This window comes from Fundulus heteroclitus, chromosome 2, assembly GCF_011125445.2.
Source record: "Fundulus heteroclitus isolate FHET01 chromosome 2, MU-UCD_Fhet_4.1, whole genome shotgun sequence".
NCBI classification, from domain to species: domain Eukaryota; kingdom Metazoa; phylum Chordata; class Actinopteri; order Cyprinodontiformes; family Fundulidae; genus Fundulus; species Fundulus heteroclitus.
The window spans coordinates 33,108,851-33,134,924 of record NC_046362.1 but is presented as its reverse complement, the minus strand read 5'-3'; the positions used below and the strand labels follow the sequence as shown (position 1 = coordinate 33,134,924).

The 26,074-nt window shown below is 40.6% G+C and overlaps 1 protein-coding gene across 2 annotated transcripts in view; it reads left to right on the top strand.

Annotated features, from left to right (window-relative positions):
- Positions 1–25,388, top strand: part of LOC105929629 (ankyrin repeat domain-containing protein SOWAHC) — a 64,298-nt gene extending 38,910 nt beyond the window's left edge. Inside the window, exons 9-14 of one of the 2 annotated variants that reach the window (XM_036125618.1) lie at positions 1,704–1,706; positions 9,499–9,585; positions 17,482–17,486; positions 18,701–18,774; positions 23,677–23,772; positions 24,867–25,388. In XM_036125618.1, the coding sequence (XP_035981511.1) occupies positions 1,704–1,706; positions 9,499–9,585; positions 17,482–17,486; positions 18,701–18,774; positions 23,677–23,772; positions 24,867–25,015 (414 nt within the window). In that variant the 3' untranslated portion in view covers positions 25,016–25,388. Of the gene's footprint in view, positions 1–1,703; positions 1,707–9,498; positions 9,586–11,999; positions 12,003–17,481; positions 17,487–18,700; positions 18,775–23,676; positions 23,773–24,866 lie in introns of both variants that reach the window. The other variant, XM_036125624.1, reaches the window with a different exon arrangement.
- Positions 25,389–26,074: the final 686 nt, after the last annotated feature.

Here is a 26,074-nt window from a genome sequence, read left to right as displayed (position 1 = left end):
AAACAAAAAGTAAGCAAAATTTTGCCGAAATTAGTGTATTTGTCCTTGATTTGAGCAGCTAAATAAATGTATATGCCAATGGATTGAGATTTTTGCAGTTAAACTATGAACAATTCAACTCCATCACCTTAAAAAATTATAAAAATAATCTATCTATCTATCTATCTATCTATCTATCTATCTATCTATCTATCTATCTATCTACCTCCCTCCCTCCCTCCCTCTCTCTCTCTCTCTCTCTCTCTCTCTCTATATATATATATATATATATATATATATATATATATATATATATATATATATATAAGGATGAGGAGGAGGAGGAGTTAAAGAGGAATCTTGTCAGGAGGTCAGATGGATGTCATTCTGACCCTCAGAGAGTCTCAGTAAAACCAGAACATTAGTCAGTTTTATTTTGTGAAAACTATTCAGAGCTTAAGTGATGAAATCTGACCAACACCTTGTCCAGCTCTTTCAGAGATGGTCTTTGGACCTGACCTACTCTGCTGACTCTGAACAGATTCTCAGGTTTAAACAAACCGAATCTGAACAGATTTGTGTTCCTGATTCTTAATAGGTTATTGAATATCAGAATCAGACATACTTTAATAATCCCACAGGGAAATTACTTTTGTTACACGCTCCAGATATACAAACATGTTTATATATATATATATATATATATATATATATATATATATATATATATATATATATATATATATATATATATATATATATATATATATATATATACATATACGAACAGATTCCAGGTGTCAAACAAATTTCTCACTCCCTTTTCTGAAGCGATTCATGTCTCTGAATAGAAGTGGTGTGGACAGGGCCGGATATAGACGGATGCGGGCCCCTGGGCTGGGTACCCAGGGTTGGTTTAAAATGCCTGGTGGAGGAGAGTTGCTCCAGGACAGCTGTACTATGTACTCTCATATCGGTTTAATTGTATTGTTTACATTGTTCATAATGATGAAAACCAACATTAATTCACCACCGATGAGTTTTACATACATGAAAGTGTTTGCAAAATTGGCATTCATTAAAGAAATATAAAGACAAACTCGAAGCCCTGGGCTGCTGGCCCAGGGACCGGCTCTTCACGTCTTTAACGGGTTTTCTATAAACTTTGGTTGATTTTTCTCTCAGCTTCTGTTAAATATCTGAACATCTTAGCCAAGGATTTTTGTTTTTTTGTTATTAAAGTCTTAAAAATGCTCCTAAACTCTGTGGATTGAGTCGATAGATAGCGGAAAACTCATTAGAGGACCAGTTTTAAACTGGATCTTTACAGTATTTGTTTCCTGCAGCCGTTCTTAAAGACCCAGTTTGTTTTCTAATTTTCTTTTGTTGTATCAATGAGTCACAAAGCTTAGAAAAATGTATTTTAGACAGTTTTCCTTAGCCAAAAATCATGTTTAGGCTTTGGAGTAAAACAGAAGCCAAGGTCCACAGAAATGCCCTGAAACACTCTCATAAACCCTAAAAAAAAATAACTTTTAAAGCTGCATGTAGGTCTGGGCCTTGGGAAGATAGCAGTGGTTCTGTGGCACCGGTGAACCATGTAGATTTATCCAGTGGCTGTTTGTTGTTTTTAGAGCAAAGCGAGCTGTTAAAATGGGACTAAATTTCCTGTTTCTGGCTTTCTCTGCTGACCTCATGGCATGGAAACCTGGATCTTCACGAAGGGGGTGAGTCGCTTCTTATTTGCCACTTTAATGCAAATCATCTCGACACGCAGACCTTCGACACCAGACACCCGTCTGGATGAGTTCTGCTATCTTCTCACAGAGGGCAGCTCCTTCGCCTTCGGTTCACCAGCAGGTTGAGTCGTCGGCACGTCTGCCTGCTCTTTGAGAGAAACATGCAGCTGGTTGCTGATGCAAAAAGGCTCTTCGTGTGACCAGGGTTCTTTCATATGCCAGATTTTCTGCCATGTTTGCTGGCAGGGTTATCAAAAATGAGGCTTTGCGTTGCTTTTGCTCGGACTCGTGGCTGAAGGGGTGTAAGACATTCACAAAAACTCCCAAAAGCACTTTTTTTTTAAAGCTCCTCCAAATCTCAAGGTTACGAAATCAGCAACACAGTTCTCTGCTGTCTTGGTGCCGTGCATACCTCCAGAAACATCCATGCTACTCCGTTAGCAGTAAAAACAAACACATCCTGCTGGAAATGTGTCTGACCTGAGCTCTATGCTGCAGGTAAGATATTGTCTGCACAGAACAGCAGCTAAAAAAAAAAAATAGCCTAAATATTTCTTTGGGAGACAGTGTGAGACACGCCCAGTGAAGAAACGATGGTTCACACGGCGGTGCATTACCACACCCTGAGCTTTGCTTGAAGCAGCCCCTCCATTAGCAGCCGGAGTGGCAGAAACAACATCTTCACTGGAGTAATCCTTGCACCACTCCAGAGCATAAGGCTCCTTTTCACGACTCACCGGATCAAAACGGAGGGAGTGAAATTTACGCCTTTTTGATGGGCTTTTTCCTGCTGCGTCTCATCCCGCCTGTCACTCCGGATCCACCGCAGGGCCAAGAGACGCCCCGCGCCCCGAGCTGCTGCTGGCAGGCGGTTGGCAGGTTCTGTCGGGTCACCGTCAGCTATCCTCCCCCCTCAGAGAGGCCGACGGTGGTCTGGGCTCTCCTGCCGAGGCAGACAGGTGTCTGTCATGTTTGAAAAACATGTGACTGTTTGACACGGAGCCTCTTTTCCTGGAATGTTTTCAGTTTTTCTCTGCACAAACCGACCCTCCTGACACTAACCGATCTGTCTGACATGAAGTTACCGTAAAAAAAACAAAAAAAGTCCTGGTGATGAATACAATCAGCTGCGGAATAACGACAACACCCGCAGAACAGACACAGACAACTTTAAAGGTTCACAGGAAGGTCTGGCTGCTCGGAAGGAGAACATAACGAGGGCTGGATCGGGCGCTTTAGACAGTACAACATGTCTCAATGGGCAATAACGAGTAATTACAGCGGATAGAAATGTCCACTTTCAGGAGAAATAACCTCTCAGTTTGTGATTAAGGTGCAGCCGGGGTTTTTGTGTGTTTGTGGCTCAGGTGGAGACACAATCTCTCCCGTCAGAAGAGCCCAGCAAGTGATGCCGGGTTCAGTTAGCACCTTCTAATGAAATCTCCACCCGCTGCCTCAGCAGTCATTCTTCATCAGACCGCCATCACGGGGCAAAATAAACCTCAATTAATCTTCCTGAGGACGCTGTCGACATTTTGGCCGAATGAGGAACGTCAGAGTGGAAGGAAATAAAACAGTGTTTGGTTTGTTTAATTCACAGCAGCAGCAAGAAGCCAAGGAGGAATAATAAATAAATCTGCTGGAGATGATAATTAAATCAGGGTATGATTATTTTGATTTTCACGACTCTGAGGCAGCAGAGTAAACCTTCAGGCAGGGTTTGGACACAATCCTGAGGACCTGGGGAAGTCAAAGTCTGGTCAGAAAGGAGTAAAAAGGTTACATATCAACCAAATCAGGATTTGACATCTTTCTGGAGATGATTGTTTAATATCCTTAATAACAGAAATAAACTGAACTAAATTAAATCTTAATCTGAGAGATCCAACATGGAACCAGGAACCCCCCATTTCACCAGCAACCTATCAGCCACATGGAAACTGTAGGAAGGAACACACTCAGCACGAGGAGTGAGAATAACAATGAGACTTGGCTTTATTTCCCTTTTAAATTACTCTTTTTTTTGTGCTTTTCATTGATTTGGATGATTGATGTCGGAAGAAACAACACTTGTTTCCAGTTTATTCGTTTGACAAACACAGGCCTCAGTGGTTAGATGGTTTAGATGAGCAACCAACAAGGATGCATTGAGAAATGGAATGCTGCCTTTGTTTAAAGGAACATTTCATGCAAAAGTTCAGTTTTTTTGTATATTTTGTTGTGTACTTGGAGTCTCTAGGAGAGCAGAAACTTTGAATGTAGTCGCTACAGGTGCTGTGCAGATGTCTTTATATTCTGATTGGGATATATTTTTCAAGCCGTTCAATTTCCTCTATTCTCTATTACGTTTTTTTTAAATATTACCTCGGTGTTTGTTGCAGAGCTGCTAAACAATTTGGAAATCCGTCATTGTTATTTATTTATTTATTTTGTAGTCTAAGCTGAATGATGTAGACGTGGATAAGTGAAAATGTTCGGTTGCTGGGCGTATTAACTCACCCAATTCATTACATCGTCCCCCGGCACCAACGCTATGCATCTGTAGAAATATATTAATGTTTTTATTTTTATGTTTTACTATTCTAAGCATTGTTAAACATCCTAAGAGGGGGAAGGTCGGCTGCTTTGTGGAGGCTGAAGGGTAGATGGAGGTGTCTCCTAAAGAGAAATAACTGCAGCTTGGACCTTAGAAAAAAAGAAGATGGTTGTGACTATACGTGTAAAAACATTCACTTTGTTTTATCAATTAAAACCAATAAAACCAATGTCAGTCCATACTTGCCGACCAGGAAAAAGAAGACATTTCAGGAGAGCCTCTGTGTTAAAAGGACAATATTTTAATAAATATATAAACATACAGCCTGTTTTCCTCTTGTATTTCTACATTAATATCTAGCTACTTTTTACCAGCTCAATAAAGACACAAATATGTTGAATGATTTGCTTACTGTGTTCAGTCATTTTCATATGTGTGTGTTTTTTATTACTGTATTTGTGTATTTGTGTTCTGGAGAACCAGCTGTTCTGCGGCGCCCGAGTTGAACTGTTTTTGTCGCTGTACCAAGCACCTCCTTTTTTCAGTGGAAACATCAATCAATCAATCAATCACTCAATCAATCAACCAATCAACCAATCAATCATTTGTCAACTGCAATTTGCATTGCAATCGTTTCAGTACAACCGTCTATCACATACACTTAACAAACATGTGACTCCCGTTCAAAAAATATGTGCGGGAACCGGAAAGGCTCAAAGCCACATTAGTGGAAAAGACCTTTGTGTGACGTGGAGGCTGTTCTGAGGGCTTTTGGAGCTATAAATTAGTGAGACATTCAGATTAAAGCATTGCAGTTCCACTTTGTATAGACCACAACTAAATGATTTAAATGTTAAAAGGAAAACATCATCCTCTGTAATTTCTTGTTTTCCCTCTGAGGAAATAAGTGTATTATTAGATCCAAACTGTGGTCCACTACAGTTGGTTTGAAACTGTGTGCTACCAACCCCCCTGATGGTAAAGTCGAGGTTTGACAAGGGGCCAGACAGGAGAGGAATAATCTGTGGAACGTGGCGGAGGTCAAAAACATGATGGTAGGCAGAAAAAAAAAACGGACAGCTACAGGCACGAGGCTTTCAATAATCTGGCGCCTGTCTGTTTGCTGAAGTCCGGTAAATAAAGACAGACGGTTCGGTGAGGTAGATGAGCTTTATTGAGCTGCCTGGATGCAGATCACAGGTGCATCAGATGACCTTGATTGCAACGGTGCAGGAAACACCAGACAGACAGAAATGATCGGGGCTTTAATTTTACTTTGTTAGATGGTTTTTGTTTTATTTTTTATAAGCTAAATATCAGAACCTGCGACCTAATGAGTCTGGTAGAGGAAAAGATGACGGCAGATTGACTTGGTTTTTGTCCGAAACGTCAGACAGAAAACTTCGGTTTGATTCAAATACCGTCAGGTATAAATTTGTTGCTGAACTGTTTTATTTCCTTTTTGCTTTCCTTTGGATCCATCCAGTTTGTAAGTTTAAGATTCTTATGGATTTTTATGGTAGTCTGTCTCAAGCCATGCTGTCAGCTGTAGATTTAGTTAGTAGAAACTTCAGATTTAGATTTAATAGAAAAAAAAAACCTTGTCAACAAGTTCAACAATCCTGAATCTGTCTTTTTTTAATAATTATTTATCCTGTGTTGGCTGTTTCTACCTGTACTGGACATGTGCAAAAAACAATAAATTACGAGTCTTGTTTTGAGGTAGTAAAGGAGTTTTATATTATAGAGATAGACTGTGAGTCTCATTTTGGCAGATTCTAGTTATGTCATTTGTATCAACGTTGTTTTAATTTAGTAATTAAATGTAAATGTGTTTCCCATAACAAAAGAAAAACAGTGAATCTGACAAAAAAATAACTATCTTATCCTCCCAAATAATACCAATATTTCTCATTTCTCTATAAAACATCTTTTACTAAAATTCAACGACTTGTTCAAAACTAATGAGATGTTCTTTATGTGTTTACAAGAACATGCAGCCGTTTTCAGGTTTGATGCATCTATTAACTAGAATAAAACATCTTCCTGTGTTTCAGCTGGAAATCAGCTGGAAATCAAGGCTAAACAGTCGTGTTGGACCAGCAACACTGTTCGATGCTTCATTAGTATTTTCACAAATAAATTACTTAAACTCACACCTTTTTAATAACCGATGTCCGACTCTTTCAGATGCTGCTTTGTCGTTATTTCTTCTAAAATTGTGATATTAAAATTAATGTAATTTCTTCATCTATGACAGTCGTTTCAGTTTGCCTCAGGTGGAAATGCACAGCAACAGAGATGCACAGTGCTTCTCTTAACCAAAGCAAGCAGTCAAACCAGCTCTTTTCATTATTTGCCTTTAAGTTCTGCTGTTTTCTGCTTGTATTTCAGTTTGTGAAAGTTTTTGTCCAACGTTTGGCCCTAAATGTGCTTCAGATGTTGAAGCCATTTTGGTGGACAGTCCGTTTCTAAGGTCTCTTTGTGTCCTTCACAGTCATGCTCACACTGATTGATTAGAGGACATTAACAAACACGATTAGCAACACATTTCCATTCAGCACAATGGTGATGGGATAACCGCCCTTGAATGTGGCTCTTTAGCGGAGAATTAAATCCCTCTGGGCTGAATTAAAGCTCACATTACTGCAAAGCAGTTTGTCTGTCTGCAGCTAGCAGCCAAAGCTGTTTAAACTAATTAACCATGAATTCACTTCAAAGCGGGACTTTATTGAACGATCTGCGTTTTTCTGTCTGTCTGACACAAAGGCTGAAGCCCGAAAACGTCTTAAAGGAGAAGATCTGCTCAAAGACAAATGCAATGGGGGAGAAAACTCCAACATTCCTGCAGCGGAGAGACAAATATTCCCATGAAGATCTGAGGAGTGAATACAAAAACTAATCTGTGCATTTCTACCAGTTTATTGTTGCTTTTAAACATTATTTCAGCCATGGTGAGCTGATTTAAAAACTCAACTTAATGGTTTTAGATGTGATTAAAATAAGCAAAAAACATCTAAAAGTCACACATCTGCAGCCTACAGATCTTGTAGTTCTTAACTCTAAGCTTGCAGGTGGAATATTTTTAAGGACGTTTTTTCTTTCATTTTAAAGCATCTATGTTATATTTTTTACTTGTATATGGTGTTTTTTTTGTATAAATCCCAAAAGTGACCTTGAGTGTTGTTAACCAAGCCATAGGAGCGAACAAAGACTGAATTGCAGGCAGAAAACAAAAGGCTGATAAAAACTCTGAATCCCACAATGCAAAGCGTTTATGTGTTTTTACAGCTGTGCCTGAATTCAGGGATCAGGTGTGCGATTGTGACTCAGGTGTGTGATTGTGATGCAGGTGTGCGATTGTGACTCAGGTGTGTGATTGTGATGCAGGTGTGTGATTGTGACATAGATGTGTGATTGTGATGCAGGTGTGTGATTGTGATATAGATGTGTGATTGTGATGCAGGTGTATGATTGTGATGCAGGTGTGTGACTGTGATGCAGGTGTAGGACTGTGATAAAGGTGTGTGATTGTGATGCAGGTGTGTGATTGTGATATAGATGTGTGATTGTGATAAAGGTGTGTGATTGTGATACAGGAGTGTGATTGTGACGCAGGTGTATGACTGTGATAAAGGTGTGTGATAGTGATGCAGGTGTGTGATTGTGACGCAGGTGTATGACTGTGATAAAGGTGTGTGATTGTGATGCAGGTGTGTGATTGTGATGCAGGTGTTTGTTTGTTCTGCAGGTGTGTGATTGTGATAAAGGTGTATGACTGTGATAAAGGTGTGTGTGATTGTGATGCAGGTGTATGACTGTGATAATGGTGTGTGATTGTGATGCAGGTGTGTGATTGTGATAAAGGTGTTTGTTCTGCAGGTGTGTGATTGTGATACAGGTGTGTGATTGTGACGCAGGTGTATGACTGTGATAAAGGTGTGTGTGATTGTGATGCAGGTGTATGACTGTGATGCAGGTGTGTGATTGTGATGCAGGTGTGTGATTGTGATGCAGGTGTTTGTTCTGCAGGTGTGTGATTGTGATACAGGTGTGTGATTGTGATAAAGGTGTATGACTGTGATACAGGTCTGTTATTGTAATACAGGAGTGTGATTGTGATGCTGGTGTGTGATTGTGATGCAGGTGTGTGATTGTGATGCAGGTGTGTGACTGTGATGCAGATGTGTGTCCCTGCTCACATTCAGGTGTGTGATTGTGATGCAGATGTGTGAATGTGATGCAGGTGTATGACTGTGATGCAGGTGTGTGATTGTGATGCAGATGTATGACTGTGATGCAGGTGTGTGATTGTGATGCAGGTGTGTGATTGTGATGCAGATGTGTGATTGTGATGCAGGTGTGTGATTGTGATGCAGGTGTTTGTTTGTTCTGCAGGTGTGTGATTGTGATACAGGAGTGTGATTGTGATGCAGGTGTGTGAATGTGATGCAGGTGTGTGATTGTGACGCAGGTGTGTGATTGTGACGCAGCTGTGTGATTGTGACGCAGCTGTGTGATTGTGATGCAGGTGTGTGATAGTGATGCAGGTGTGTGATAGTGATGCCGGTGTGTGATAGTGATGCAGGTGTGTGATTGTGACGCAGGTGTGTGATTGTGATGCAGGTGTGTGATTGTGATGTAGGTCTGTGATTGTGATGCAGGTGTGTGATTGTGACGCAGGTGTGTGATAGTGATGCCGGTGTGTGATAGTGATGCAGGTGTGTGATTGTGACGCAGGTGTGTGATTGTGATGCAGGTGTGTGATTGTGATGCAGGTGTGTGATTGTGATGCAGGTGTGTGATAGTGATGCAGGTGTGTGATAGTGATGCCGGTGTGTGATAGTGATGCAGGTGTGTGAATGTGATGCAGGTGTGTGATTGTGATGTAGGTCTGTGATTGTGATGCAGGTGTGTGATTGTGATGCAGGTGTGTGTCCCAGCTCACATTCAGGTGTGTGATTGTGATGCAGGTGTGTGATTGTGATATAGATATGTGATTGTGATCCAGGTGTGTGATTGTGATATAGATGTGTGATTGTGATGCAGGTGTATGGCTGTGATGCAGGTGTGTGATTGTGATGCAGGTGTGTGATTGTGCTGCTGGTGTGTGATTGTGATGCAGGTGTTTGATTGTGATGCAGGTGTGTGATTATGATGCAGGTGTGTGATTGTGATGCAGGTGTGTGATTATGATGCAGGTGTGTGTCCCTGCTCACATTCAGGTGTGTGATTGTGTTTCAGACGGCACTTCACTGGGCAGCCAAGCAGGGCCGTAAGGAGACCGTGGACATGATGCTGCGCTCTGGAGCCGACGTCAATGTCAGATCGGTGAGAACTGTGAACTTTAGGAAACCGTTCAAACAGCCAGCTTAGCTTTTCTGAAGCTTTATTCCCAGAGGGGAATATTTACATTTCTTTGTGTGATTTAAAACCTTCACACACACATTTTACTGAACAACGGAGCAGAAGTGGGAGGTTTATAACACATCTTTCTTCTCAGATATACAATAAGAATCACATAAAGGAAGAATGATGAGAACAGCTCAGAAAAAAAACAAGAAAAAGCTTATTTAATATAAAATCTGCATCCTCCCCCAACATCACTGTCTGAAACGTACTCCGCTGCTCTCCCACACATCCTCTGAAATCAGTCTGGGCTTTTTGATTATCCAGGTCTGTCTTTAACAGCTCCTGAGATGATCTTCAAGTTTTATCATCTTAATGGTTCAGAGGTCCAGCCCGCTGATGCTCTTCATTAACTCTGCAGAGTTTTTATCTTCCATAGAGTTTGAATGACATTTAATAAGTAATGTACTTGTAAGACAGCAAAGGGTTCCTCCTCCCAAGTCATTCACTTTCACACCCCGTACAATAGCTGGTACAAAGTTTCTGAAGGCCTCGGGAAGCCGTTCTGATCTCTTCATGGTGTTTACCCTCACTTTAACAGACAGGAGGACGCCATAACAAATGCAGTTTAAATGTGGCAAAACTTCTTCTCAAGTCTTAGTAATGGTATTCTGTTCTTTCTTTCTTTTTTTTAAGCAATTTTAAGTAAAAGAGGCTGGTTCCTAATTTATTTCTCATCAGAAATGGTATTTTCTTTTTTTTTTAGTTTTATTTATTTATTTATTCTTTTTTCATATTTTATATATATTTATAGTTTTATATATAAAAAATATAAAAATAATTAAATGAAAAAAATATAAAAAAACAAACAAATAAAATAAAATAATATATATATATATATATATAAAGAAATTAAAACAAGAAAAAAAAGAAATGGTATTTTCCTTAAATTTTCGTCCTTGAAAATATATTTTCTACAGATTTTATTATTTATCTACAGTATTTGTTTTTTTTTTGTTGTGTTGTTAAAATTGATAATAAACATCCAGGAGTGCAAATATGCTAGAGAAACACCCTGGATGCCATCAGGTGTCCTAATTTGGCACAGACCTGTAAACTTCCATTCAGCCTTTCACTGCAGTGACCCAGAGAATGTCATCAAGAAAAAAAAACTTCAGGATATAGACAGAATAATGTTTGGTTTTCCAAAAGATAAAACTAAAAATGTTCAAAGGAAAACAACCAGCTCCCTGCGATGTCTCCCTGTTGGTGCCTCCACATGAATCGTGGTGCTTTGCACTTCAGCCTTTAGTAAAAATCATAGACATGTGGACGCTCACAAATCTAGACAGGAATCGGGGCTTCAGGTTTCTGTGTGATGTTGGCATGGGCCTGAAGACTGTATGAACATTTTATAGAAAATCACTGTAAATGTTTGGAATCAGGAACAGAGAAAGACCTCAGAATTAGTAAAAATTGAATTGGATGATTGCCGTTTGATGTCAGGGATCAGCAAACCTCAGTCAGTCCCCCAGTTCATATTGCACCCAACCTCCACCCCCCCCCCCCCCCCCCACCCCCCTGCAGGAGGAGAATGGACTGAACTCATGTAGTGCTTTTAAAGACCGATAAAGTCCCGATAGCCGGGCTTCCCACACGAACACGACCCACTGCCAAGAGGTACCCCAGATTATTTTTATTCCAGGTGAGGCGTCTTGTTTTCTGTGGTCTTGCTGCATTAAGGTCTTTGAATCACTCTTAATGTGAAACCCCCCAGACGGCCTGGAGAATTTAATTTAGGATCAGCTTTTTCAGCTGTGCTCTCACTGCTCGTCCTCCTCGGCTGCTGATGAAGATGAGCCTGCAGGAGATAATGTTCACGCCCCAGCAGAGCAAAGCAAAGCAGACAGGTCGCTTATTGGCTCTATAACTACATAATTAACTTTCTGTCTCTATTAGTTAAGGAGGTAATGATTCTGATTACAAAAAAAAAAAAAAAAAAGCCTCTGTTAGAGCAGCCGGCAAATCAATAATCCATAAAACAGGATAAGGAGGAGAAAAACTTCAGGGTTTGGATTCACTGGAGGGTTTGAGCGGGATGGATTTCTTTGCAGTAGGAGGGTTTATATCCGTGTGAAGATTCGCCTGAATGTGGGCAAAACACATTAACAGGTTAAAGTGGTTTCAAATTATAAAGTAAAGCTGCTGGACGTTCTGAGATTTCCACTGAGTGTGTGTTTTCTCTCTCTCTCTCTGTTTTATCATAAAGATGCTATAATGAGACACACGTTGAATTGTTTGCTGTTAAGTTGCAGCTTGAAACACATTTTTCTTACTTCAAAGAGATACAGTGATGTTTTTTCTTTCCTTTCTCATCTTCTTCGCCAACTCAACAGCATGTAAGTTTGTGAAATGTTGTCACTTTGAGTTTAAAAATCTCTTCCACAAAACTTTCTGATTTCTTCTGGTCCACTGGATCTGACTCTGCTTCTCTGTCCTCTGCCATGCCTGCTTAATTTCTCACTGAAGGGGGTAAGTCATACATGAATGCATCTTTAATACTTTTACGATTTAAAATCAGATCTAAAAATAAATGTTTATTTTTCTGTCAGTCAGCTAAATTAAGTCGGGACTGTTCATTTGGATGTAGCCCACACACTGGATATAACTGGGTATTATTTGGTAAATTAGCATAACTTTGGCAACTAGGCGGCAGCAAAGTGCTTACAAACTGATCCACGGTATGTGTGGAAAATGCCTCAGCCACCAGCTGTTAGATAAATATTCAACCTTGGTTGCATTAAGACTGGAAGCCGTTCAGGAAAATTTGATGCACTGATCAACAAGGGCTTCAAAAGACACACCAGTGTGATCACATACAGCAGTGAGTTGACGTGAAAGGTAAAGCTAATCCTGGGGTTCAATTCAAGGTGAACTTCTGCTTCGTTTTCTTCCGTTTCTGTGCATTTTGTGCAGTTTTGTTGATCTTATCATAGACATCATATACGTAGACGCCTCATTGGGCGCAGGTTTGTACGTCGACGTCACCGCCATATTGAAACCCAAAGGCCTATGCAGGTCTTCTGTGTATTGGTTTTAGTTCTGCTTTTAATACTTTGCAGCCTCGCCTGCTCCTCAGGAAATTATGTGAGATGATCATTTTAATATTAAATTGCATAATTCCCTTTTAACTACCAGATCACAGCTTGTTAGCATCAATAATACTGTTTCTGGAGCACATCAGGGTTGTGTTAGTTCACCTGTCCTTTTCACTATTTACACAAATGACTGTATTAGCAGCTGCCCTGGAAATTATGTTTTTAAATTCTCTGATGACCCTGCTATTCTCGGCATGATAATATTATCTCAATGAGGTCCAGTCTTTTGTTCAGTGGTGTGATGACCACCATCTCATTATTAACTTTAACAAAACCGAAGAAATGTTGATCGACCCCAAGTGACAACTGCTCACTTCTTATACAAGATTAGCAAATCAACCAGGTGTCTTCTTATAGATATCTGAGTTTAGATGTGAACTTCATGTTAATAAGTTGTGCTCCAGATTATATATATATATATATATATATATATATATATATATAGATATATATATATATATATAGATATATAGATATATATATATATATATATATATATATATATATATATATATATATATATATATATATATATATATATATATATATATATATATATATATATATATATATATATATATATATAGGCCTGCACAGTGGCGCAGTGGGTAGCGCTGTTGCCTTGCAGCAAGAAGGTCCTGGGTTCGAGTACACCCCTGGGTCTTTCTGCATGGAGTTTGCATGTTCTCCCTGTGCATGTGTGGGTTCTCTCCGGGTACTCCGGCTTCCTCCCACAGTCCAAAAACATGACTGTTAGGTTAATTGGCTTCTCCAAATTGTCCTTAGGTTTGAGTGTGTGTGAGAATGGTTGTTTGTCCTGTTTGTCTCTCTGTGTTGCCCTGCGACAGACTGGCAACCTGTCCAGGGTGTACCCTGCCTCTCGCCCAGTGAACGCTGGAAATAGGCACCAGCAACCCCCGTGACCCCATGAGGGAATAAGCGGTTTGGAAAATGGATGGATGGATATATATATATATATATATATATATATTAGGGCTGGGCAAGTTAACGCGTTAATTTTGCGTTAATTCATTAGACTAATTACGGCGATATTTATTTTATCGCGCATTAACGCATGTTGCTCACATGCTTTCAGTCAGTGTCAGTCAGCAGGCGCGCTGACTGCAGCGCGCTGTCACGGCAGCACTCTCCCGCTCCCCCTCCCCTCTCGTACATGGCTCAGCGGCGCTAGCCAATCAGCACGCAGGCTCAGCCTGGCCCGCCCACTCAGCTCTCACACAAACTTAACAAACAAACAGCTGAGAGAGACCGCAGCAGCGAAAAAACATGAACAGGGGAAGTAGCACCGTTCGGCTTTATTTTAATACCGTAAATGAAATCAAGCTGTATGTTTTGTAAAAAGCCGGTTCATTTCAGTGGAAACACAACAAATTTATCTAAGCACGTGAAAAAACATGAAAACGTCGAGCCCCAGAAACGGAGAGAGGAGACGAAACTTCTCTCATTGCCCCGACAGACCCACAGACGTCTCTGACTGAGGCGTTTCAGTTCTCCAGGGAACATCCAGGTAGATCAGTGGATGGATGGATGGATGGATGGATGTTACTGGAGCCCACACATAACATGTAATTAAGACCTTGAAAGAACCCAGTACATATATTAAAAAGTGTTATTTAAGATAAGATAACATTAGTTAATCCTTTTTTTATCCCACGACGGGGAAATTTATAGGATTAAAGCAACAGGCAGGTGCACACAAAACAGACAAAATTACATAAGAATTTAAATATATAAGAGGTAGATTAGCGAAAAAACACTGAACATTATTATTATTATTATTATTATTATTATTATTATTATTATTATTATTATTAATATTAAATTGTAATAATAAAATAAAAACCACAAAACCCAAAAGGTCAACAGTTTCATGATACATCAAGCTTAGGGACTGGCTAATATACAGCAGGTCAAAAAAGGCCATATTTTGGATGCAGTGCTGCTGTTCTCTTATGAAGAAAAGATCAACTAGTGCACTAAATTCAATAGATGGGTTGAAAATATCCAGTATAAAATAAGTGCTACAAATGTTACAACACTTTTGTTCATATGGCAGCAGAACATTAAAATAAAAGTGCTCTTTACACTACTTTTGAATTCATTCTTGGAGTTTGTAAATACAATGCGATTAATCGCGATTAATCGGGGCGATTAATCGCAATTTTAATCGTTGCCCAGCCCTAATATATATATATATATATATATATATATATATATATATATATATATATATATATATATATATATATATATATATATATATTATAGTGCAAAATTCAGCTTGTCTGAGTTTCATTTTCCCAAACCAGTCTTAGCAGACGTAACAAGCTGTTAGGTAAATGAAATCTGCAGTGAGAGAAAGGCAGGAATAAGAGATTTAGACTCCACCACTACAGTTTCGGCATGTTTTCACTTCTGTTCACAGGACAGATTTTCCAGCTAGATTGTCATGTCCTGGCACTCAGCTTTGGTTCTGGGTTAGGGTTCTGATTTTTGTGTTTGTAGATCTACGTCCAGTTTTATTAGCTTCCGTTCAGTTTGTTTGGACTCTGGCTGCCGTGTTTCGGTTCCTCTCTTTCCTCACAGCTGAATTATCCCGGCTGCTTTTTTGATGTTTGTATCTCATCCTGCATTTTGTTTGTTCCAAGTTTTGTTTCATTCTTCTTCTAGATTAATTACGTCGTCGTATGTTTTGTCTTGGAAGCATTTTATTTCATAACCTCTTCATTCACTCTGTTTGGACCTGGGTTTCTGCGGTTGTTAGTAGTTTCTTCGGTAAAGTTAAATTGTGTCTCTTTCACTCAGATGTCGGCACAGCCCCTGTTTCTGTACCGGCGAGCTGGTGTTTTCACCAGAATAAGAAAAGATGTAACGGACTGATGAATCAGAGTTAATGTCACTGGATGAAGCACAGATCGGCCCTGTTTGTGCTCTCGACTGATGTTTCCATTGCCTCTCCGTTTCGGATCACAGTCAGGCCTTGATGTGCCTCCTCTCCCAGGACCTCCTGCTGTAGTGGCCTTTAGAGCTGATATTAGACTCAAAGAGCATCTGCAAACATAAAAACAGCTCCGTTTTTGAGGAAAATGCCAAACATTTATGTCTTTATGCTGTCTGTCCTCATTTTGACACCCAGAACCCTAAAAAGTGACGGTTAACAGCCGGGTTTCCAGCAGCTGTCGTTCCAAAAACCAAAATTCCCATTTTTCCATGAATATTACTCATTTTTCTCTGATCCAGAGACGGTTTGTTTCTTGCTGGAGTCTCTCCGTGAGGCGAAGCTGCAGATGGGACAGCAGAAAGAGTCTAACGGTGAGGAGCCTTTGTGTTTCCACATCAAACATCCTCCAGGGCTGAGGCTGTGATGAGAGTTTACTGCAGAGCTGTGCAGCTCGCAGACTTGTCTTCCTAATGAATGCAGACTTTCACCCTCCGCTTTGAATTTCCCGTCGCCACAGTCGGGTTTAAACGGCGAGGAGAGCGCCGGCTCCTGTCTGGCACTGACAGCAGCTCCGGCTGACGAGCAGATCGTCACAAAAGACTCACGTTTAACACGATCAACTCTGAGACGGCAGGTTTCTGACGGCAGTGCAGGAAACCAGAACAGACCGATGGACACAGAGAGACATTTGTCCAGAGGATCCAAAGAACAATCGCAGGAAGTCACATCTGCATGTTGCAGAATAAAATAACTAAGCGCTGTTGGACATACACTCACAGCCAATTGTTATAGGTGCTCCTGTTCAACTCTGAAACACAAATCAGCCAATCAAATGGCAGCGGCCCAATACATTTAGGCTTATGTATTTGGTCTATGGTTGTTGGTGCCAGATGGGCTGGTCTATTTCCATGTTGCCAAAGAAGAACCGGTTCACCACATAACCTGTAACCAGGTCAAGATCAAGAGTTAGAGGCAAGCGAGAACAAGACTAAACCAATGCAAGACGGTTTTCAGTGGCATCACTGCAATATGACCCAAATACCCCGTTTACACGACCCTTTTTTAACCGTGCTGAGACCGGTCAGAGCTCGGTAACCGAGATAACTATCGAGTGTAAATGGATCGTAAACTGAACTGAACCGTGCCAAACACAACTGGACCGTGCTAAATCTAGACCAGTTCAATAGTAGGGTTCGGCCCGGTTTTTCAGTGGCTCGGTTCTCTAATAACAAAGAGCGCAGGAGCAGACCACGTCATCTCGTTACAGCCAGCTGACATTTCAGACACTCATAAAAATACTAGCTTCCCTACCGTGTCACACGGTTTCCAGTGATGATTCTGCTTAGCAGTGTGATGAACCTCAGCGTCTGTCATTGTTTCCTGCGTCTGTAAATCCTGATTAGATGGCCCAGAAGCTGATTCTGTCAAGTAAATTTACCAAATGTTGCCTTCCTGGCCTGACTCTCCGCAAACAACGAAATATCACAATAATAATCAAGCATAACTTCCTGAATGTTACGGGCGCCGCCATTTTGATTTGCTCTAGTCCCTCCTTCAATCCCAAAGAGCGGTAGTACTGTAGATCGTCACTAGGAGGCCAGGAACCGTGCTAGCGTGATGTGTAAACGGTCGTAAGAACCAAGCTCGGCACAGTTAACTGATCCCAGCTCGGTCTGAACTCGGCACGGATCGGTTTAACAAGAGTAGTGTAAATGGGGCGAAAGTCTCTGAGGAATGTTTCTAGCTATATCCTTACAGCATGGACAACACTTTCTACAACCAGTTCAGAGGGAGAGGAGGTAAAAATCAGAAAAGTTTTATAATAAAAGAATATTAGATGAGAGAATCTAAATGTCAAAGAAAAACAGCAGAGTTAGGATTAGATTAGCTGATTTTTGACATAAACAGTTAATCAGAGATATTGTGTCTAAAAGTAAATAGGCAGCTTTTCTGGTTTAGTATGTACATTTTTTGTATTATCCATGTGTGAATTAAAGCTGAAACCACAGTTTGTGATCGTTTGATAAAGAATAGTAGTAGTTCAAGTACGCACCCTTGAGGTACTTATTAATTAACCATGGCAGCTAAAGAGAGGGTTGCACTTTTTGTCAAATTCTCTGACTGGGGTTGTTTCTATTTACTTTAATAGCAGCTGTTTTTTTATCACTTTCTGGACATGTTTTGGTTTGCATTATTTTATATGCATGTATAAATAATGTGAAATACTTAGCATGCATTCACTTACAGCAGTTTTTTATGCATGTTATGTATTTGTTTTTTGTTTTCAATTATAGCCCTATACTGCATTTTATAGGTTGTTTAGATACAGTTTGCAATAGTTTGGTATTTGTGCATTAGCGGTGTGTGTGTTTTAGTTTTTTATGTTTTGTTTTTTGTTTCGGTAGTCGGTTAGCATTTCTTGGGCTAATTTTATTTTTTATCATCATTAAGGGATTAGTTATTTACATTTTTGTCCATTTTTGCCTCCTTAGGAATGTTTAATTTTTTTCCTTCAGTTTCTAATATTTTTGTGGTTTTCTTTCTTTCTTTCTTTTCATATCTTTGAGATTTTATCTAGTTTCCCTGAATATCCCCGATTCACCTTTTTCATCGCAATTAGGATATAGTAAAACTTTTTGCATTAAATTCAAAAGTTTGATCAACCTCCACTACTGCAGGAAAAAAGTTAACCGGTAGCTTTGTCCCTGAATGGAGATGATTTGTTATAAAATTTATATGAGAATAATCTTCCTGGAGGCAGTTTTTTTGCTAACTTCTGTACTATTTAAGGTCAACCCTGAACATGAGCTGAGTTTCTATTGGTCATACTAATCATAAATAACAGCAATTCTAACAGGAAAAAACAAACATTTGTCTCACTTTAAAAAGTTAAAGCATTTTTTTTATATAATTCTTGATGCAAGTAGGACAAGTTAAGAGTTTCAAGCATGTCTCATGGTGTGTGTCACTATTTGCAGGGTTACACCGCTCTTCATCTCGCCTCCATTCATGGTCACCAGGACATCGTTCAGACCCTCATCAGTACATACAGTGGGTCACACTCAAAGGAAACACATTTTACCTTGTTTTTCCTACAAGTTTAACTCAAACAGAAACTCTACTTGTGCTGCATCTGCGTAGACTAGATATTCAGAGAGAATTTTGAGAAAAGATTACAAACTCAAAAAAATATATATTTTTTCCGCCCCTCTGCTGTCAGTCTGTTTCCAGCCGGTATGCCCAGGCAGGTTTTTCTTTATATGCACATTTGAAATTGAAATTCAGACAGCGTGCGTCAGTCAGCGAGGGATCCTTCATTTTTACGCCTCACAGATTCACCGGCCTGAAGAAAGCATTGATGCAAAGCACCGCTGCCAACAAAGAGCTCAGATTGACAGTTCAGCCTCCTCCACCTCCACTCCTCCCCAGTAAGAGCTTACTGCTGCTGCTGCTGCTGCTGGCGACGCCGCACCCGGGTCTCCAGCCGCCTCTGTGATGGACTCGACCCCCGTCGACCGTTGACTGTTTGCTGCGGGTAAGAGAAGCGGTCCAGATGTGTTCCGCCGAACACCCGAATCCATGTGGATTTATGTGGCCAACAAAACGGAGACAGCAAGGAAGCAGCTGGTCAGAACTGCCAGTCAGGTGGCTTCACTTTAAACTCCCAGGATTCAGCAGCACAAACAAGTGGTGGTGTCTGGGAAACAAAAAAAGATCAAGTTTTGTAGGCAGACAAGCATCGAGCGTGAGCGTGATGCAGTCCAGATCTCTTCTCTTCCAGATAAGACATTACACGTGGGTTCTCACACGTACCAGCATCATTGATTCCAACCTCAGGCCACTGTGACATCTTTAAACCATAAATTGGGGAACAACCCGGCCTCATCCAAACCTACAAGGACCCCTACCAAAGTACGAGGGATCCTCTGTGTCTGCTCACCTTTGTTTGTGGCCTGGTAACGGTCAGAAAACACCTTTTCTCCACTCCTGATGCTACTAATGGCGGCTTCTGGTGGCCACGCTAGAGGTGCCAACTCCTTGAAACGGAATAATATGGATCAATTCGGTTTGGTTTATTTACATAGCGCTTATTTACAATAAATGTCATCTTAAGGCAACTACATCAAGATAAATTTATCAAGTTTATATGCAAAAATATAGAATGAATTCAATCCAAACCTAGATTCACAGTCAAATACGCACATCCCAGTTCAATCTGAGAAATAAAACACAACAATCATTTTCCTTTTAGAGTGAAGGATTATATGAATGAAATTCCAGCATTAAGTGCTTAGAGGCACTGACTTTGCAGCCTTCACTTTATGAACAGGCACACTGCAAAAATGGAACTAAAAATAAGTAATCTTTCCTTAAAATGAGTGTATCAGTCCTTGATTTGAGCAGGTAAATAAGATGATCTGCCAATGGAATAAGACTCTTGCACTTAAAATTGGAACAATTCATCTCCATCGTCTTATTTCAAGTGCAGGAAGGTCTAATTATCTTATTTTGGGGGTCGAAATAGTCATTCCATTGGCAGATCATCTTATTTACCTGCTCAAATCTAGGACAAAAAACACAAATTTTAAGAACATTTTACTTATTTTTAGATCTGTTTTTGCAGTGCATATAGCAGCAGTAGACACTTGCTGCAGTCCGTGAGGCAGACACCCTGTCTACTTTTAAGACCAGGCTTAAAACTTTCCTATTTTGTCAAAGCTTATATAGTTAAACTGCAAAAATAGAACTAAAACTAAGAAAATTTTTCGTGAAATGAAAGTATTTTTCCTAGATTTGAGCATGTAAATAAGACTCTTTGCCAATGGAATAAGATTTTTGCCCTTAAAATGGAAAAAAATCCTCTCTATAAGCTTATTTCAAGTGTAGTTTATCTAATTATCTTATTTTAAGGGGAAAAATACTCATTCCATTGGCAAATAATCTTATTTACCTGCTTAAATCAAGGGTAAATACATTCATTTCAAGACAATTTTACAATTTTTTTGTTCTCTTTTTGCAGTGTAGAGTGGCTTAGGTTACCCTGAGCTATCTCTGTAGTTATGCTACCAAAGACTGTGGGTGTGACAAGAAACCGACTGTACATGCAAGCAACCCCTGAAACATCTCACAGCTCAAAGTGAGAATTTCTTCTCAATATTTTAGTTCTGTAGGAGTAATTTTCTTCACATAAAAACACAAACTGCTGCGGTGGAGAGTTTAGTTTCCCTCAGCTGGAGTTTAAAGATCCCGTTTCAGCTAAAGTGTGGAGATGTGTCCTCCTCTCTGCTGCGGAGGGCAGCTTGGATTTCCCTGAGTCGCTGCTCAAACCGCGTTTAACGCTGGTGGGAGGATGAGGGTGGGAGTTAAATGAGGAGAGTCGGTTACTGCTGGTAACCATTAGCTGCTCCGCTCAGCCTCCAGCCTCCTCAGGTGGGACACCGACATGAGCCGCATGTGAGCCGATTTTACTTTGCAAATCTCTCAAAGTTAAACACATCGGATCAACCTACAGCCGAGGCAGAGAGAGGAAACACGAACCAACCGGCGCAATAATCAAAGCTTTGCATTCGTTTCGAAAGAACTGGTTTTCTGTCTCATTAGAGACGGTTTTTCCAAGTATTCTGCAATCCACTGGTCTTTATCCTGCCAGGGCCTTCAGGCTGAACACCGCTGCAGTGCGGAAGATCGAGCAGCAAAACTCATTATGGAGTATAGGTGTTTTAGTCTGATGGAATATTGCACAAACTTTAAATGAGGGATTGCTGCAAAGCCATCAACAATGCAAACAATCTGCTGGGTTTCCTTAGAGAGGAAATATTTTGACCAATCCTGTATAATCTGACCCAATCTGTATAATCTGATTGAATTTGACTTTGGAAAGTGCCTTGAGATGACATGTATCATGAATTGGCGCTATATACGTACATAAAATTAAATTGAATTGAATTAAATATATTTCTACAGTATGTCACCAAAGTAGTATTTTTTAAATAAACCACTTTGGTATTATTTTTATTCCTTTTTAACTGTTAAAATTGTTCTCTACTCTGATTGGTCAGCTCCAGTGACCTGGCCATGACCAGCCAATCATAGCAGTAAAGGCTCTGTTTGGATTTAGACTCTAAAGGATCTAATTACAAAAAGTAAAGCAGGCAGAATCAACGTTTTTTTGCTTGTTTCCCAGTGTCAGCGCATTAACACAGAATATACTACATTGTGCACTTTTCTGTGAAACATTAACTTGTTGATGGTCCATTTGGGCCATCTTCCTCCGCCCACACTCTACACTAATTATGAAAACATGGGGGAGTTTTGTCCTATATGTTTTTTTCTTTTATGCAGCCAGTAGTCTGTGCTCAGTGGGTTGCAGTCAGCTCTGTGTAATGGTTGAAAAATATTTCTATACTAAAGCAAATTGTAGACTTTAGAGGATTCTTTGGACTTTTATGAGCCAATTTATCCCCAAAGATGTTAAGTTAAGTAATGCTGCACAGGTTTATGATACTGTTTTAAAGCTAGCCCTGTCCACACGTTATTCACAAATGTACAACATCTGTTTATTTCCAGCTTGCAGGACACAGGGTGTGTTGGATAAACAGACTCCCAGGTCTGGTCGGTGTCCTGAGGTTCTGGCTCTGCAGAACTTAACCTCCATGTTGTTGCTGCGTTATCCACCATAAATGGTGCAGTTGCTCTTCAGTCGGGGGAAAGATGTTGACCTTTTCTCCTCCTCAGCTTCACGTTTTATCTCTGATAATTGCTTCCCGCCTCTCTGAGGTCTCTGAGTCTTTTTCTGAGCCTGTTTGTGCAGGTTAAAGAGGTTTAAAGTGGTTCCTCAAGCAGAGGCGTAGCAGTTTGTTAATGAAGGTCGGCAGCAGGATTCATTGATTGGTGTTAGCTTTAATGACCCCACAGAGAATAAGGTGATCCTGCAGGTTCCAGATCCTTCATAAACACAGGAAAATTCACAGATTATCTTCTGATGAACCCCTAATTCAGTGTTCTATTTTCTTTTATGTTAACCAGACTTTCCTGTAATTTTTTTAGACTGATGTTGCTGGAGGACATCACAGTCTATTTCTCTCACTCTGCTGAGTTCTCCTACTGTTCTCCAATTTGTATTACTTGTTGTCATTTCAGCCTTTAACTTTTTATTCTCTGTCATTTCTCTCTTCATGGAAGGTACACCTGGTCTGGTATTCTGTTAGCTGTGACATCATCAGGGGAGGCAGATCATCCTCTATTACCATCTAACATAGAAAGTACTCCTGGGTCAATGTGTGCTTCTGTGCTTTCTGTGTCTCTGCTCTGTCTTCTCTAAGCCCCAGTGGGTCGAGGCAGATGAGCGTTCACACTGAGCCTGGTTCTGGTTCTGCTGGAGGTTCTCCTCCCTGTTAAAGGGGAGTTTTCCTCTCCACTGTCGCCTCATGCATGCTCAGTATGAGGGATTGCTGCAAAGCCATCAACAATGCAGACGACTGTCCACTGTGGCTCTACGCTCTTTCAGGAGGAGTGAATGCTGCTTGGAGAGACTTGATGCAACCTGCTGGGTTTCCTTAGAGAGGAAACTTTCTGACCAACCTGGAGGATCTGATGGAATCTGACTTTGGAAAGTGCCTTGAGATGACATGTTTCATGAATTGGCGCTATATAAATTAAATTAAATTGAATTGTATTGAATCCTGATTGATAGCTAAAGGGCATTCTGATGACCTTAGAAGTTGATTCCTAATGCACCTGTTGGCGTTCCAATCCTTTTGGATGAAAGCTTGGCGTTCCTCAGCATAGTGTTCCCTGCATTGTAAAGTCAGAGTAAAGTGGACAAATGCAGAATAAGAGAAGGATAGTTTAAGAATCTCTGGAAAAGATCAACAGCGTAAATTTAAATCCCTCATAATCACACAACACGGAGAAAACATCTTTTATTTTTATTTTTTTGCCCCTCTTCATCAGATGCTAAAACCAACATCAGAGATTACCACGGAAAGACAGCTGTCCAGTACTGGAGCGGCAGCAAAGACATATTCAACAAAGCAGATTCTCACGCAGGTCAGTGATGCTCATATTCAGGAAAAAGAACATTTTTGTGTGAATAGATATTTCCTGTTGATTCAGAAATGTTTAAAAAAAATGCTCTTCTCTTACGTTTTGCTTTAATAGATACGTTGCTTTGGGGTTTTTATTATTTTTCTAAAGAGATTTGTAGATTAATTTTTCTCAATATTTTTGATGATATGGATGGATGGATGGATGGATGGATGGATGGATGGATGGATGGATGGATGGACAGACAGATGGATGGATGGACAGATGGACAGATGGATGGATGGACAGATGGATGGATGGATGGACAGATGGACGGATGGATGGATGGACAGACGGATGGATGGATGGATGGATGGATGGATGGATGGATGGATGGATGGATGGACAGATGGATGGACGGATGCATGGATGCATGGATGGATGGATGGACAGATGGATAGATGGATGGACAGATGGACATATGGATGGATGGATGGATGGACGGATGGATGGATGGATGGATGGATGGATGGATGGATGAATGGATGGATGGACAGATGGATGCATGGATGGACGGTCAGACGGACGGATGGATGGATGGATGGACAGATGGATGATGGATGGATGGATGGATGGATGGATGGATGGACAGATGGATGGATGGATGGATGGACGAATGAATGGATGGATGGATGGATGGATGGATGAATGTATGGATGGACAGATGGACGGTCAGACGGATGGATGGATGGATGGATGGATGGATGGATGGATTGATGGACGGTCAGACGGATCGATGGATGAATGTATGGATGGACAGATGGACGGTCAGACGGATGGATGGATGGATGGATGGATGGACGGATGTATGGATGTATGGATGGACGGATGGACAGATGGATAGATGATGGTTATTATCATTGATGATAATCAATCACAGTCGTCTGTCAGACTCACTCCGTCTCTCCGTCTCTCCGTCTTGCTGGATGTTGTGATGTTTGTGTGATGTTTGTGTTTTCTGGGGTGTTGTTGTTGATTTTACTGCGATATTAGAGCGCTGCAGCTTTTATTTCTTTCTGAGAGCAGAGCGTCTTTGCTTTGATGTTTTCTGTCCACAGGTGGCAGGTTTTTCCCCAGCCGCCGGACGCAGCGCTTTGCTCTTCCATCGCTGCGTCTGTCTCGCTCTCGCAGTCAAGGACAGCTCCACCTGGAGTTCGGCGCGGCGCACCAGTCGGCATCTTATGAAGCGCTGGACCTCCATGTCTGACCTCCTGTGGGACTTTTTGGGAGTCTCCTGGGACTTCTCTGCAGCTTCTCGCCTTTCAGAGCTTTCTTTACATCCAACGATGAGTTCTCAGCTGGAAAAAACACGATCCCTGAATACAATTTTTATTTATTTTTTTCAGATTTCAAGATCAGAATTTGACATTTTGTTGGAAGTTTAGTTTAGTTTATACCATTTTTTCCACATATATCCAACTGTCATGGCCCTTATCACACTCAACAGAGGAACCACAGAAAAACTGACACAAAAAATTACTGAAGAGAACCAAAACCCTGCAGACACCATCAAGGTTCTGGATTATTTTCCTACGCTGTAGCATGGTCTTTATGCAAAGCCTTAGATCAGTCTGAGAGGAAAAACTTAGAAGAATGAAATGTAATAAGGTTGGTTTCAACATGTGTAGTCTTTGTCTACTCCTTTCTAATTTCAGTGACATTCAGGACCTCTAATTCATACCTGCAGCTCTCTCAATGCACCTGCAAAACTTCTGACATCTTTGCAAGATTTCCACTTTTTGTAGCCAAATAAATATTCACTGAGGATTCAATTCAATTCAATTCAATTTTATTTATATAGCGCCAAATCATGAAACATGTCATCTCAAGGCACTTTACAAAGTCAAGTTCAATCATATTATACAGATTTGGTCAGATTATACAGATTGGTCAAAAATGTCCTATATAAGGAAACCAGTTGATTGCATCAAAGTCACGACAAGCAGCATTCACTCCTGGGGAAGCGTAGAGCTACAGGGAGAGTCGTCTGCATTGTCCATGGCTTTGCTGCAATCCCTCATACTGAGCAAGCATGAAGCGACAGTGGGAAGAAAAACCACCCATTAACGGGAAGGAAAAACCTCCGGCAGAACCGGGCTCAGTATGAACGGTCATCTGCCTCGACCGACTGGGGTTACAGAAGACAGAGCAGAGACACAACAAGAGAAACAAAAAGCACAGAAGCACACATTGATCTAGTAATCTGTTCTACATTAGATGGAAGTAGCGGGTGAGCCGTCTTCTCTGGATGATGTCACAGTTAACA